At 44.6% G+C, this 15,140-nt stretch overlaps 1 protein-coding gene across 8 annotated transcripts in view; it reads left to right on the top strand.

Annotated features, from left to right (window-relative positions):
• ARHGEF7 (Rho guanine nucleotide exchange factor 7) overlaps positions 1-15,140 on the top strand; it is a 138,552-nt gene that overhangs the window by 90,469 nt on the left and 32,943 nt on the right. For all 8 annotated transcript variants that reach the window (XR_014021933.1, XM_081294017.1, XM_081294019.1 and 5 more), the window contains 3 exons: positions 952-1,040; positions 7,501-7,595; positions 7,814-7,909. Coding sequence is in view for 7 of the 8 variants with exons in the window: in XM_081294017.1 (XP_081150143.1) it covers positions 952-1,040; positions 7,501-7,595; positions 7,814-7,909 (280 nt within the window). In the remaining variant the exon portion in view is untranslated. The remainder of the gene's footprint in view (positions 1-951; positions 1,041-7,500; positions 7,596-7,813; positions 7,910-15,140) is intronic.

Genomic DNA, 15,140 nt, shown 5'->3' with positions numbered 1-15,140 from the left:
GTATCAGGATTCACATAGCAGGATTCTTTCAGGGGAGGTGAGGCATGAGGGGGACTGTGATGTAAGTCCCCTAGGAAATATTCAGAAGAATTTCTTGGTAGAGAATATGGAAGAGGCCGCTGTCCCAATGTGATGCCTTATCCTGTAGCCCCAGAGGGCCAGTGATGGATGGATCACAGATCCAGTTAGACTTGTACCACCGGCCCCTCCCCACAGAGCCAGTAATAATCAGGGTGCCAAGCACACCTGAAGGCAAGCCATGGGTCAATATGGTTGGGCAGGCTGCGGAGAACCCCTGGTGGACACCACACACCGACCTGCATGCCCGCTGCCTATGGAACCATCACAGACACAGGCACGCACTGCTTCTGAGGAGCACACACTCCTCCACTCCTAATCTGCCTGGGGTCTTGGATGTGTGCCGAGCTCTCACACGTCCCAGCCGCAGCCCGACTGCGTCTGACGCTGAGCTGCAGCGTGGTGCTGCTTCCCTGGGTTTGCCTCTCTTCTTTCCTTCCTCTTGTCTCTCTGCTGGTTGGGAAGCCTTGTGCATTCTGCCCACTCGGAGTCCCGAGAGTTGGTCTAGAACCGGGGTCTTGATGTTCTGATGTTTGTCTGTACCTGCCAGCATTTTCTTTTTTGTGTGATGTTTTGTATTTAGGATGCTGTGAAGCTGTATGCGAAGCTCACCTCTTGTTTTTGGCTGACACTTGTGGAGCATAATTTCTCAGTCATTTCCAATCCACAGCTGAAGAACTGGGCCATGACCTCCACACACCCAGCCAAAGGGAGCCTGGTCTGGGTGCTAGACCGTTCCCTCATCATCTTCTCTGGCTGGTTATTTGAGCTGAGGCTGCTGGGTGAGCAGTCGTGGGTGCAGGAGGGCTGGGCCAGCACATTTTACCATCTCTTGGTGTTGGCCTCTAACACTGCTTTGTGTTTTTATTCCAGAGAAACCTGTGTCTCCCAAATCAGGAACTTTGAAGAGCCCCCCCAAAGGGTTTGACACAACTGCCATCAACAAGAGCTATTACAACGTGGTAAGTTATGGAGGACATTTTTACAAGTAACTACTGCTCCTTAAATATTTATGAAACCCAGGAATGCGGGCTACATGGAAGGAAATGGGAAGCTTTCACTGTTGGCACATAGGCAGAGCCACCAGTGGTTCTGCACAGTGTCCCCTTCTAGTGTGGCTGTGCTTCATTGTGTTTTGGAATTGTACCCTGCTCTTGTCATAAAGCGTAGCATTATCTCCCCATAGCGTCAAGTAGATTTTCACAAATGAGATTTTAGAAGGTGTAGAATATGATTTAAAATTGTTATATGCATCAAGTTGCATTCTATTTGAATTTGGAGTGGAATATAAGTACTTTAAAGATCGATGCAGTTTCTAGTGTATTTTGTTTTTTCTGTGTAGCCTTTCTCTAGGGCCCCACTTTCTGTGTTTCAAATGGTGTGGAATTAGAGGTGTGTCTAGACTTCATGCATGTTAAAGACAAGTGTTTCTGGATCTTGAAATTTGCTGTATTTTGAAACAATATGATAACGATAATATGTCTATTGTGTTCACCTGTATCACATAATCCCCCTTTGTCCCCAAACAACTGCATATGCCAGGAGTAGAGTTTTTATTAGATAAAACTATTAAATTGCTGGGATGATAGCAGCAAAGTAAACTTTCTAAACATACATGTATTTTGAATTCTGTGGAAAATGTGCATTTATTTTGTTTAACCTCCCCCCCACCCAACACACACACACACACGGACTCATGAGGGCTTTGTATTTTTATGGTATGGTAGCAGCTGATTAGTGTCTTCGCAGCATCCCTTTTATTATGATTGTTTTCTATCCCTGAATTAAGAAATGGTGAATGGTCATATTTGGACTTGAGTGGATTCTGCTGCATTGATTCCACCAGTCCTGTGCTGGGTCCTGCACACTCGGTGCTCTCCTCAGCATTCGCCCCTGGCTGCTGCCATATCTTATTATACAGCAAGTTGGCTGTGGGGAAAATTTAGTGTGTTCAACAGATTATTCTGTGGTGCTCATGATGCCCAAGCACTGTCAAAGGCATGGGCCCAGGATGCACTGTTTCCTCTCACCTTCCACCTCTGTCTTAGGGCTCCTCCTCTTTATAAAGTCAGTTCTTCACCTCTTCTGGCTAGAAGGCCTCTCTGTACATCATGTCCCTTTGCTAATCAGTAGACTTTCTCTTTTTTCTTTTTTGTGAGTCAGGTCTTTCTCCCCCTACAAGCTTGTTCTTTGAGTCTCAGCCTCTACATCTCATTTTCCTTCTTTCTACCAATCTCCATCTCATGAATTTGACTCTGATATCGGAGTGCTGCCAGTTTTAAGAATGTTAGACTCTTCTCAAAACATTTGCTCCCAGTGGCTCTGGAGGCTGAGACAGGAGGATCGAGAGTTCAGAGCCAGCCTCAGCAAAAGCTAGGAGCTAAGAAACTCAGTGTGATCCTGTTTGTAAATAAAATACAGCATAGGGCTGGGAAGGTGGCTCAGTGGTCGAGTGCCCCTGAATTCAATCCCAGATATCCAAAAAAAAAAAAAAAAAAAAAAAAAAAAAAAAATTGTGACCTGAAAGTGTATGGGCTTCCCTGCCTTTTGCTTTTAGCTCTCTGCTGTGTGCCCCATAGTATGATACAGGGTAAGGAGTTCAGGTCTTGGGTCTGTTGTCTTTGCCACTTAGCATTGGAGTGGCCTGGGGGTAGCCTCCCACTGCCTGAGCAGATAGTGGTTTGTGAAATGAGGTGGTTGGTTATGCTGGCCCTAGCCTTGTAGCATGAGGAGGATCAGTGATTGGCTTTGAGTACCCAGCAAAGTGCCCGACCCCCAGAGTTTGCATGTGCTAGGAAGAGCACTTAGAAGCACTGGGGACATATATTAGCTGGGATTACATTCCATTTGTGGGAAGGTATCCCAGTTTCTTCTTAGGATGATCGGTGAGACCTGTTGCCAGGGTGATCTGCTCCTGTAATTGCCTGAACTTGGTGACTCTGATAGTGAAAGCTCATTACTGCACCACAGTGTGATGATAGGCAGCTTCCCCTTGGTGATCCCAGAAGGACCTGAATGCCCCATCCTGGAGATTGGGACAGGCTTATGTCACCTCCTGTTGGCCATGAGCATGTCCTTATTGACGAACGAATTTGTTTGTTTCTCTTTTTAATATTTTTTTGTTGTAAGTGTTCACGATACCTTTATTTATTTATCTTTATGTGGTGCTGAGGATCAAACCTGGGGCCTCACATGTGCTAGGTGAGCGCTCTACCACCGAGCCACAACCCCAGCCCGATGAATGAGTTTCTTATTTTGTCTGCTGACTTGGGAAGACAGGTCTGTGTCCTGTGTCAGGTGATGTCGTGTTTTATTTAGCAGCTGTGCACTTATGTCTGATGTCATGGAAAGGCAGAGTGGCTTTTGCTTTTGGAATGCTGCACATGCGAAGCATAGGCTATGACCCACTAGTTTAATCTACAGGTACATAGAGCAGATGCATTTCTCTGACAAAGACCACTGCTGGCCTCCTCACCTTCTCCTGTGCCCCAGAGGAGTGTTCTGCCTGTCTGTTTCTCTTGGGGTCTGGGAGGTTGCTGGTAGCCTTTGGATGACAAGCCAGCAGGAAAACTGAGACTCTAGTAATAGGATGTCTTTGGTTTAACCCACCATCACTAGTTCTAGGTCCTGGTTCGCTTCATGTTTTACTTTCTACTTGGCTTTTCTTCTCAGTATTCCTTTTAAGTCCTGCTGAGGCTAATTATCTGCCATGTCCAGGAGTTCTACAGGCATGCAGCTTGATTCTCTGTGGCTTTCCTGGGAAGTAGCTCCCTTGTGTATCTCACCATGTTTTCTGTGGGAACTGGGTGCTTGCAGTCTTCCCTGGCAGACTTGGCTCTTTTAGTTCTCATGAAACTGCCTTGTTTTATGTAGACTGAGATGGCATGCATTGCAGTTTCTGGTGGTGGTGGGGACCTGATGGGGGCCTGATAGAATCAGCTGAATACTCTTGGTGAGTGAAGAAATACTTGATGGAGGAAAAGGCTGTCTTGTGAAATAGAGAACCCCCTCTTAGATGGGTCCCTCAGGAAGAGGCTCTGAGCAGGGTTCCCAGCTTGAGTTAGGAGATGTCCGGGTAGGTTGGTAAGATTTCTTCCTACCTTAAGTCAGTGACAGATGCTCTTGGTTAACTATAAATCCTTTAAATCCTTTTTTATAGAAGAAACAGGCTGACCCAGCTCCCCGCCCTGCAGCTGCCTGCTGTGGCGTTGCGCATCATGGTGGACCCTTTTGTAGTAGCTGTTTTTTGATAAACCTTTAATACTTGGAAGAAGTCTACCCCAAGACCCTGTGAACTCCCAAGCTTACAAATATCATATAACACAGTTCTTCTAAAGGGTACACTAAAAAAGCAGAGATGCTCACGTGCTCCCTCCACATCTTTTTGAGACTCCATATTAGTAACAGGTATTAAGTATGGAGTTGTTTTTAAGGACAAATGGAGGTTAGCAAACTAGCTTATATCAGTAATGGGGGTTACTCTGTGTTTCCTTGGAACCCATAGATTATGGAGCCAGTGAGCTCCCTGCCTTCCTCATTGTAACCTTTTGAGAATTTAAATAGACTGGACTGAAAGGTGTCACTTAAGTGACTTTTTTCACTCTTTGTGATGGCTGCAGGCAGGGGCTGGTTGAGAGAACAGAAGAGGGTTTGGAATAGTTGTACGTTTTTAATTTTTTGTGTGTTTATAATTAAGATTATTTTATGGGCATTTGGCTTTAGTTTAAGATGATGGTAATGTTTTATCTGTATGGAACCTAAAACAATTGCCTAATGTTGTTTCTCATATGTAAATCATTAATTAATTTATTTAAGAACTGTTAATGACACATAAAACATGCAACACCACTGAGATTTGTGGTCATAGTTGTAGCTCATTCGCTGCTTCAGTGGCATTGCTGATAAGGTGAGTTTCTGTGCATCTGTGCACAGGAGCCAGTCCTTTGCACTCTGATTTGCTTTGAGGTTGACAGTGTGGGGATGCGGGTGTCTGCTGAGGCCACTGCTCTCTGTGGCGCCTGCGGGACTGTACGATTCTCTGTGCCTGGCCACTCAGGGCCCGTGCCCCTGCAACTGTCTTAGAGAATCCAGCTTTTGGGTGAGTGTCTTTGCAGTCATTTTGGTGCCTTTTCCTGGGCAGCTTTTGTCCCTGTGTGCTGTGCTTCAGTGCTGTGATTGAGGAAGTGTCATTTTATTTTACTCCTATCTCTACTAGGGGAATTTTTTAGTGGATGTTGTCTTTATATTGCGTAGTAGAATTTTTCTGACTGAAAACAATTTTGTGTATGCACTGAGTAGTGTGGCCGAGTGGTCTCCAATGTTTGTAACTAGGAAGCTGCCTCATCCTTCTGACCTCTGCTTTTAAGTTGAAAAAGGACTTCTCATAATGCATAACAGATTTTGTTTTCATTTCTGTTTAAGGATGATTGTGCTTGACTCACTTTTCCGATAGTCTCTGATCAGGTGTGGTTCTGAGTCTCATTCCCCTTTGACTCCACCCCCACCAGCTATCCTCACAGGCACCAGAACAGTGTTTTGATGGGCAGTCTGGAAGCCTCAGACGTTGCCCTGTTGGATGGCTTGGTGTGTACGTTGTTCACTGAGGTCTGCATTTTCTTGTGGGGACTGTGCTCTCATCTCAGTCTCAGGAGCAGCAGTAGACAGAAGAATGACCCAAGTCATGTGTGTTAAGGCTGAGGTTTGAATTTAACTCTTCTGACGTAATGTCTCAACCTACATTAGGTTATCAGAAGATAACCAAGTGCTCAGTATCTCAATTACTCCTGTACGCTCTCATTTGTGTGATGGATTTGGAAAGGTCTGTTGGTTTTGAGAGACACATAGCACAAGGAGAAAATGCATGTACTATGATTTTCTGGTTAAAACAATACTGACTTTCTAGTAGAGAGGGATAAAAAGGTTCAGTTAGGGAAGGGACTCTGACTCCTATCCTCCTTCCCTCAGGTGCCCAGAGCGGCCCTATATTGCAGGCAGTGGCAGAAGGATGCCAGGTCACTTTTTGGCTCTGCTGCTCACCAGCTGTCTTATGTGGGTAGGCTTCTTAGAAGGAAATGTGTTTTTGTAAGGATCACAGATACCATATGCCTGGTGCTAGGCATGTACAGAGTGTCACTGCTTGGAGAACCCAGTCCATCAGAATCCCATGATCAGTGGCATTCCCTGGGCTGTGGGTCACCCTGCTGCCTCCTGGAGTTCCCAGGGGGGCACCTTTGCTGTGGGTGATGGCTGATGGGGACCGTTGCTCTGCTTCAACTCTTTTGCATTTCATCTGCCAGGTTTTAGGGATTAACTAAATTTGGCTGAATTTGCCACACACACACGCACACACACACACATTTAATTTTAAGGTTAGTTTATTATTTAAGATTAAATAAATTTATTATTATTTAAGGTTAAATAGCATAGACCTTTTAAGTTGTGCTATTATTTAAGGTTACTTTATTATGATGTCTTTAAACAAAGTAGTAGCTATTTAAAGATTGTTTACTTAGGCAGACCTTTAAGTTTTAGTAGATTGGTATGTAGGATGATACAAGACTCTAATCAAAGTCTTTAGTTCGAAGGAGTTGATTTCAGTTTTTCAGATCCAATCTAAAGAGTAAGTGTCTTCCATTTAGTTGGGATACTTTTCACTTATAAGTGTCTCTTACCAAAAGGCTTGAGACATGAACTGTTTGAGTTGGGAGATTTTGTATTTTAGATATTTGCATAGATTTTACTAGCATTATTTATTGAAACCTAAAATGTTCCAAAAATTTTAAACTTTTCAAGATCTGAAACTTTTCAAACATCATGTGTGTGCTAACAAAGTTTTAGAGTATGGAGCTCTTTGGTTTTTGAATTATGCTTACCCTGTATATTAAAATGCATAGATTTTAAAGGTACAGCTTTGACAAATGCATTTATCTGTGTAACCACTACCCAAATCAAAATACAGAACAAATCATCCAGAAATTTATCCCGTGTCCCTTTTCCCTTCTCCACCCATCTTCCACCCCATTTTGATTTCTGTCACCATAGATAAGTCGTGCCTGCTTGTGGACTTAGTGTAGATGGCGATGTAATACTTCTCCTGCATAGCCCTGTGTGTAGACGGTCATCTGTGCATTCCTCTGAGGACCATCCTTTTCATCTAAATAGATGTGGCCCTGCTTATTTGATGATGGAATTCATTCACGTTCATTCTATGCATACCTGTGCCAAGTGTGGTTGACAGGAAGATGAAATCTGATGGGTGACCTTAGTAATTTATGACATGGGGATAGAAGTTAATCCAAGGAATAATTACATCCAGAACTTTAGTATTACCTAGAAGCCATATGTAAATTGAACAATGGTTATGAATGTCCTCAAGTTCACAAATCTTAGTGTCAAATAATGCTTATTCATCATTTATTGTAGGTGCTACAGAATATTTTAGAAACAGAAAATGAATATTCTAAAGAACTTCAAACCGTGCTTTCAACTTACCTACGGCCATTGCAGACCAGTGAGAAGTAAGTTAGATGACAATTGCATGCACCGTTTGTCCTTACCTTAGGCTCTTCTCTTATACTCTTATTTTTGGGCAATAGAGATTGAAATGATGGAGTGGAATTCAGCAGAGGAGTCTGCCTCAGACACAGCAGTGTATCTGCTAGGACCTGGGCTGGGAATCGGGAGAATGCAAGCCAAACTGTTGACTAATTTTTACTGTTATTTTTCTTGGCTCTAGGTTAAGTTCAGCAAATACTTCATATTTAATGGGAAACCTAGAGGAGATATGTTCTTTCCAGCAAATGCTTGTACAGTCTTTAGAAGAATGCACCAAGTAAGTAAGATGCTGAAGTTTACAAAATTCAGATTGGTATTATTGGAACCAAATGGATCAAGTTTAACATCATTTTAGAATTCACATTTCTGAAGATGCAAACTGCTTATTTTACATCCTTTGGGAAGATCTACCTTTATAGTTAAAGCTGTATTTTAGATGATCTAGTTTTTATAATAGAGATCTTGAAAGAAAGGGGAAAGTCTTGACAAGGTTGATTATTTTTTATTTTTTTTTTTTTAAGGGGAGGGAGGGTTACGAGGAAGAGGCTGCAGAGGAACTGGCCAGGAGGCCACAGGTGGCTCGGCTCCGCATACGCCACCATGAGATGCAGAGGGGGATCAAGAAGGCTGGCGTTTTCCAGCACGGTCTTGTAATTGTGACTTGTTCCTGGCCTTTAAGAAGCTGGTGGATGTAAAGTACCATATGTGTACAACCTGCTGTCAGGTGTTTTTTTAGAGTTTATTTCATTTTTGTAAGTGGCAAATAGCCCCTTAAGGTGAACTTTTTATGTAGGCCCACCATTTATGAACATCTTCTTAATGTGCCCCAGGCACTGACTTTGCTCTCTACGTATTAACTTATGTGACCCTGTAGATGACCCCATTGGGGAGCTTTGTAAAGGTAGGAAGGTCTGTATACCCAAGGGGCAGGGTGATTGGCCCTGGGCCATGGGAATGGTGGACTCTGATTTGGAGCCCAAGTGGTCTCCCCTTTGCTTAATGTGAAGGATGAACTGATTCTGAGAAGCCCCTCCTACTATGAGTCTTGAAGTATGGTTTTGAATCTTGTAGTTAGCAACATTGTTGCCAGTGGGCTCTACCCATCTGCTGCTCACCCCTGCCCTCTACTGACCTGGAGTGGACTCTTCTTGCTGCCTCAGAGGAAAGCCGCAGGCCCAGCCAGGTCTAGAGCCCAGGCTGTCTGCTCACAGTGGGAACGTGCTCAGCCTCATTTCGGTGGGCAATTTGTAGGGAGAACTGAAGCAGCATATGCTCTCTGAGTATAGTGTTGGGAATGCAGTTTTCCTTTAAAATATCACTTTAGGTGATGGAGAGTTCTTTACACTTGCTTTATTGGAGGCACATTAGACTGTGATTTAAAGAGCTTTTCTTTTGATACCATTCTCACTAGTCAGGGGTATGTAGCTGTGGCTTTAAAATGAGTTCTGGAGGATTGTGGGACTCTGGCAGAGCCTCTAAAGCAAGGCTTTTAAGTGGGGGACTTGCTTGTGTATTATTGTGTAAAGCAGGTTAAGTTCTGCTGAAAACAGAATCTCCAGGTTGTTCTCTTTGTGGAATGTTCTTGCTGTCATTCCATGCTTTACTTGTGTTTATTTTGGTATTGGCTGCAATGCTCTTCTAATACTTAAAGCTATGAAAACATACCAGCTCTCTAGCTCTTTGTTAAGTATGGATGCCAACATATAGGCTGGCAGTCAGTGGGGGTGCAGGGTTTGCTGGCAACCCTGCTCTCTCCCTTGCCCCCCCCCCCCCATTCTCTCATTTTCTGCTCTCCTGCCCTCACCCTGTTCTGGTGACCTTCAGGGCCACAGCTGGCTTCTCACAACCCTGCGTGATTACAGTGTCTCATAACTTCCTTTCTTCTGCTTTGTATCACATTGTCATATATGGGACACTGTTTCATCATGAAGTTTCAGAGGCTTGTGAATGGTCCTACCAGAAGAGAGAATAAGCTCTGGCCATCTAGAAACCGTTTACATAATGCCACTATTAATGAAAGACATTAGGGAGACACATCCTTCAAAGAAGTATCAAAAATGAGGCCATTGTGATGCTGGTCCTGGGGGCCACAATTGGGACAAATGGGATTATATTCTTTCATTTTGGTTTTGGGGCCAACAAGAGCAGACTTGCCAACAGATTGCCAGGCCTGTGGCCATTATGGTGTTGGCACTTGTGGCCCCACTGTGAGTAAGACTAGGAGGCTGGGGCTCGGGCTTAGTGGTAGTGCACTTGTCTGGCATGCACAAGACACTGGGTTCGATCCCCAGCACCACATATAAATAAATAAAGGTCTAGCAACAATTTAAAAAAAAAATATATATATATATATATATATACATTTTGCCAGAGGGAATGGTTGAAAGGTGACCCTGCTCCAGGAATAGGGCGGCTCTGGGATTAGGGCAGATCCTGCTGCCTTGGGCGCAACTACTTTGGAGTTCCCGTTGAGAATTGGTGCAGAGCCTGGTGGAGGGAGTGTGTTCCCCGGAAGTGTGTGTGGAGGCTTTGTGGCGGCTCAGTTATTTTGTGGCCTTTGGTGGCCCGACTTAACTGTGGCTCTCAAAAAAAAAAAAAAAAAAAAAAAATATATATATATATATATAAATAGGAAACTGCTTGTGAAGTCTCATCTCTGAAGGTGTCTGTGTGACATGGACAGACTGTGCTGGGTTCACTGAGAACAGGGACACAACTGAGGTCTACTCAGGTCCTAGTTTCATCTTCCTGTTGATCTCAGCCTCATCTGCAATGAACAGTTAGTAAACTGAGTCCTTTCCTCTCTCTGATGAGCAGGACCAATAGGAGTAGGTGTTGTAGGAGCAGAAATAGAAGTTCTCTGGTTTCTCAGGTATTTTGCTGGGACCTGGCCATTTTTTTTTGAAAATTAAAGCTATGAAAACATACCTTTTTTTTTTTTTTTTTTTTTTAATGGCCAGGTCCCAGCAAAATACCTGAGAAAGACTACTGCATAAAGATGAGGCACCAAGGGGCTGAGCATATAGCTCAGTTGGTAGAGTGCTTGCTTTGCATGCACAAGGCCCTGGGTTCGATCCCCAGCACCACCCAAAAAAAAAAAAAAAAAAAAAAAAAAGAGAGAGAGAGAGATGGGGTGCCAAAGTTATAAGAACAATGGCCAGAGATGTGGCACAGGGACAGTATTAGAGATAGATAATCTCCTCTTTAACCTCCTGCTGACGCTATGCTGAACGGCATGGGGGTAGACATTGTGTGTGGCCGCCACAGTCTTCTGGCTGTGTGGTGACACCACCACACGTGCTTTTTACTATGGCATTGGCTACAGGTGGGAGGAGCTAACGGGGTGCTTTTCTATGTAGCTACCCACGAGCTGTGTTTTAGTTCTCAAGTCACATTCTGTGCTCACATCTATGAGCTTGTTGGTTGTCCCATGAGTCCCTTACCAGATGAATAATTCATTATGAAGCTGTCTAGTAATCCAGTGCTGGTTCTGTATTCTTAAGAGCTAGTTCATGCCTAATAGGTAACAGAACTCTAGTTTAGATTCAGTGTAGCAGAAGAGAAAAAGTCACTGGTTATTGTTCCTTTATGCCTGATACTTACTCTTTGATTTTCATCAGTTGACAAATTTGAGACATGAAATCCATTGATCTAGACTTTGGGTGTGGTCTTCTTTTTTTTAATATTTATTTTTTAGTTGTAGTTGGAAACAATACCTTTATTTTATTTATTTTTATGTGGTGCTGAGGATCAAACCCAGGGCCTCTCATGTGCTAGGTGAGTGCTCCACCACTGAGCCACAACTCCAGCCCCGGTGTAGTCTTTTTTGAGTGGATCCAGAGCTGTGGCATTGAACCAGGTAGGGGGTGAAATCCTAACAGTATATGCCTCTACTGGGCAATGTGTACACAATTGTAGTAATTTAACCCACGTGAGATTATCTATCTCTAATACTGTCCCTGTGCCACATCTCTGGCCATTGTTCTTATAACTTTGGCACCCCATCTCTCTCTCTCTCTTTTTTTTTTTTTTTTTTTTTTTGGGTGGTGCTGGGGATCGAACCCAGGGCCTTGTGCATGCAAAGCAAGCACTCTACCAACTGAGCTATATGCTCAGCCCCTTGGTGCCTCATCTTTATGCAGTAGTCTTCAGTCCACTTGGCTAACTCTTGGGGTCCTGTCTGATCCTGGAAGCCACCCTTTTCTTGGCGTTTCACCCGTCTGAGTATGCCTTTCACCTGCTAGATGGCAGGACCTACTGTTCTCAAAACACATGTGTCTGTGTGTGTGGATCTTTAGGGCGGGTGGCCCTGGTTTGTCCTTGTGCGTGTGCCTCTGTTGGGTGTGAGCCCCTGACTCTGCCTGCGTGCTCCCAGTGGACACTTTTCCTCTGTAGGCTATACCCGTTTCTCGTGCCCTGTCTCCTGTCCAGTTCACTGGTGCACTTGTTTTGTATTTTCCAGAAAGATGGCACTCGTTTTTCTAAGGCAAGAGACTACTCTTACTCTGCTTTGTTCTCCCCAGTGCTGGGTAATGGTGCTGAATGAGTAGTTGAAGCTACTTTGCTGTGGCAATTCTGCCCTGCAGGCAGAAGGAGCTGTGGCGCGTCCTGAGAGGCTGTCAGAACCCCTTTGAGTGGCTCACACTTGGAAACACTTTGACTTCAGTTAACGGTGACTATATCAAAACGTAAAACCCATGCTAAGTGTGTGGCCCACTCAGGGTTTGGAAATGTGGTCTGGTGAGCTAGGATGCATGTTCCCTGCAGGTGTTTCCTGGTGTAGTGGCTGCTGGCTGCTACTACCGGGAAGCTGGAGTTCTCCTTTTATTTAATTTCAGGTAGCCATCTTTGGCTAGTGAATTGGAAGGCAAAGAAGCACATTGAAGGAAGCTGGAGGGCAGACCTCCCTCTGTGTGTGGATCTGTTCATCTCAGCCTCCCCTAAAGGCATGATGGCCTTGTGATTGCAGATAGTACTGAACTTGCTACTCCCCGAAGGCACTTCCTGTGCTCCTGGGAGCTTTCTTTTGCTGCTCTGGGTAGGGACCTGTTTGCTTATATACACAATTAAAAGAGAACTCCATGAGAAGAAAAAGATGAGAATTTGAAATACTCACAGTGGACACCTGTCTCTTCTAGAGCAGAACCATTAAGGCACAGCGTACTGAGGGCACGTCCTTTTAGTCAGGCACTGGCTGAGAGGTGCTTTTTACATGGACAGCTGTTTAACGCTCCGCAGGTCTTTTTGTTTTCTGCTTTTTGTCAACTTCGTATTTACATCTGTGAATTGTTTCCACTTGAGAAGCAGCAAGCAGCGGTCAGTGTCCAACACCAGTATCTCTTTTCTGCCGTGTGTTTTAAAACCACATACTTCCTGAAGTAGAAGGGAAGGCTAGTGGCGGGAGCCAGGAGAGAGGTGCTGGGGGCTTGCAGTATTACTTCCCTGTCTTTCCCACAGCCATCCTAGGGCAGGCTTTAGTAGGTCAGGAACAGCCTTTGAGCCTGTAAACAACAGGGATGAGTGAAGGTTATGGAACAACAGGGAGAAAACAAAGGCAACGTGATTTTGAGTGCTTTGTGCTTTGAAGGAAAGACTTTTCCTAATACTCCTGACTCTGACCAGTTGGTACTTTGCAGCCTTGGGTGGAGAGAGGACCATTGCTGGGGTGTGGAAACCAGAGGAGACTTGTCTAGAGACTTGAAGGGGTCAGAGGCTAGCAGACGCTGTTCTGGGTCCTGGCTGCAAGGTAGCAGCATAGTTAAAAAGCTCAGTGTGCTATGGTCTAGATGTGTCCCCCAGTCTCATCTGTTGAGACTTAATCCTCCACCAGATGATCTTCGGAGGTGGGGCCTTTTGGAGGGGATTAGGTCCTGAGGGTAGAGCCTCATGGATGGCATTGCCATCCTCATAAAGGAGGGGCTCAAGAGCCATTCCCTCTTGGGCTGTGTGAGGATGCAGCCATGAGGCACCACCTTAGAAGTAGACATAGGCCCTTCCCACACACTGTATCTGCCAACACTTTGACATTTTGAGAGGTGGGTCCTTATTTATAAAATCACCCATTTCCAAGGCCTTTTGTTATGGCACCAGGTATGGACTAAGACAGCGTTTACTGAGGGGGTAGTGGAACACAAGTTGCATTCCCTGCCCAAGTAGGCTGGGCCTCATCCTGGGGCACACACACAGCCCCTACTGTTTTACTCTGTTTTCCTGATTCCTGGTTTTAGTGATGTACATCCTCTAGGTGGGTGGTCAGCCCAGCCTCCTGCTTAATAGATGACACTGGATTGTGGACCCAGGATTGTACCCACTGTTACTGTTGTTGGCACTGGTTTTGGGGCTCTGATGGTGGGAACCTCCAACAACTCTGACTCCAATCTTTGTGAGAACCTGTGTTTCTCTCTTGGAGCTTTTAGTAGCTGTGTTTCTAGGGTCCTGATTTGGGGCGTTTGTGTTTCTCTTGGGTCTGTTTTCACCCACCATGCAACACTTGGGGCACTTTCCGTCTGACTCTGTTCTCCCTGATTCCATGACTTTCTCCAGTTGGCATGCAGCATGTGTCTTTTATCCTTTCTGCTGTTTTGAAGATTTCTTGATTTGTGCTTACCTGTCTTTGTTTCCATGTCTGGAACTTTTATCCTGATGTGTCAAGGCTTACTCTGGTCTTCTAATTTTCTTTGCCTTTCCTACTAATCTGGAAGATTTTTAGAATTTCACTTTCCAATTTCCTGTTGACTTTTTCAATTCTCCTGTCATTTTATTGCTAGAATGGTTTTTAATTTTTGTTTTGAGTGTTCTTAATAGAATCCTTTCCTTTTTTTTCATGGTTGCAGTATCTTTTTTTGTTATTTTTGTTTCTGGATTAATTAGACATCTTTCAAAAACTTTTCTGCTCTCTGGAGAGTAACTGTCACTTCTTTTTTGTTTTTATTATTCTCATTTTCTCTCTCTCTCTCTCTTTTTTTTTTATTTTCCCAAAATCTCTTGTTGGTAGTTGCATGTCTTCTTATAGTTAAGGCATGCATGCTAAGTGCCCCTTGTAACTAAGGCACACATGCTAAGAACACAGGGGGAGGGACTGACACTGCTCCAGCCTAGCTGATTCTCATGGTGTTGAGGAGTCCCTAGCATTGATATCTTTGGGTCACTTTCTCTGGCTGGAGTCCTCAGAGCTCAGGATATGATCCTTCTTGTCATTGTGCTGGTGGGCAGAGACTGTTTAGGGTGCAGGGAGGGCATGTGGTGTCCTGCTTGCAGAAGCACCCTAAGGTCTGGATAGACAGGTGGGCTTCAGCTTGTTGGGTCTGCTCAGCATTGCACTGCTCACTGCGTCTCTGCTTCCACAGCAGGTTCTAGCAAGTTTCTGCCTTTAGCCATGAGCTGTCACTATGCGTGGCCTTGATTGGGAAGGAGGGGCACTAACAGGTGTATCTGTCTTCAGTCTCTGCAGCCTGAAGTGAAAGGTGCCTCTTGGGCTTTTTCTTGTGCCAGCCTCTATGCTGCTTCCT

Source organism: Spermophilus citellus (assembly GCF_964194105.1).
Source record: "Spermophilus citellus genome assembly, chromosome: 1".
NCBI lineage: Eukaryota > Metazoa > Chordata > Mammalia > Rodentia > Sciuridae > Spermophilus > Spermophilus citellus.
Note: the sequence above shows the minus strand (reverse complement) of the source record. Positions and strands in the feature narration are given on the sequence as shown.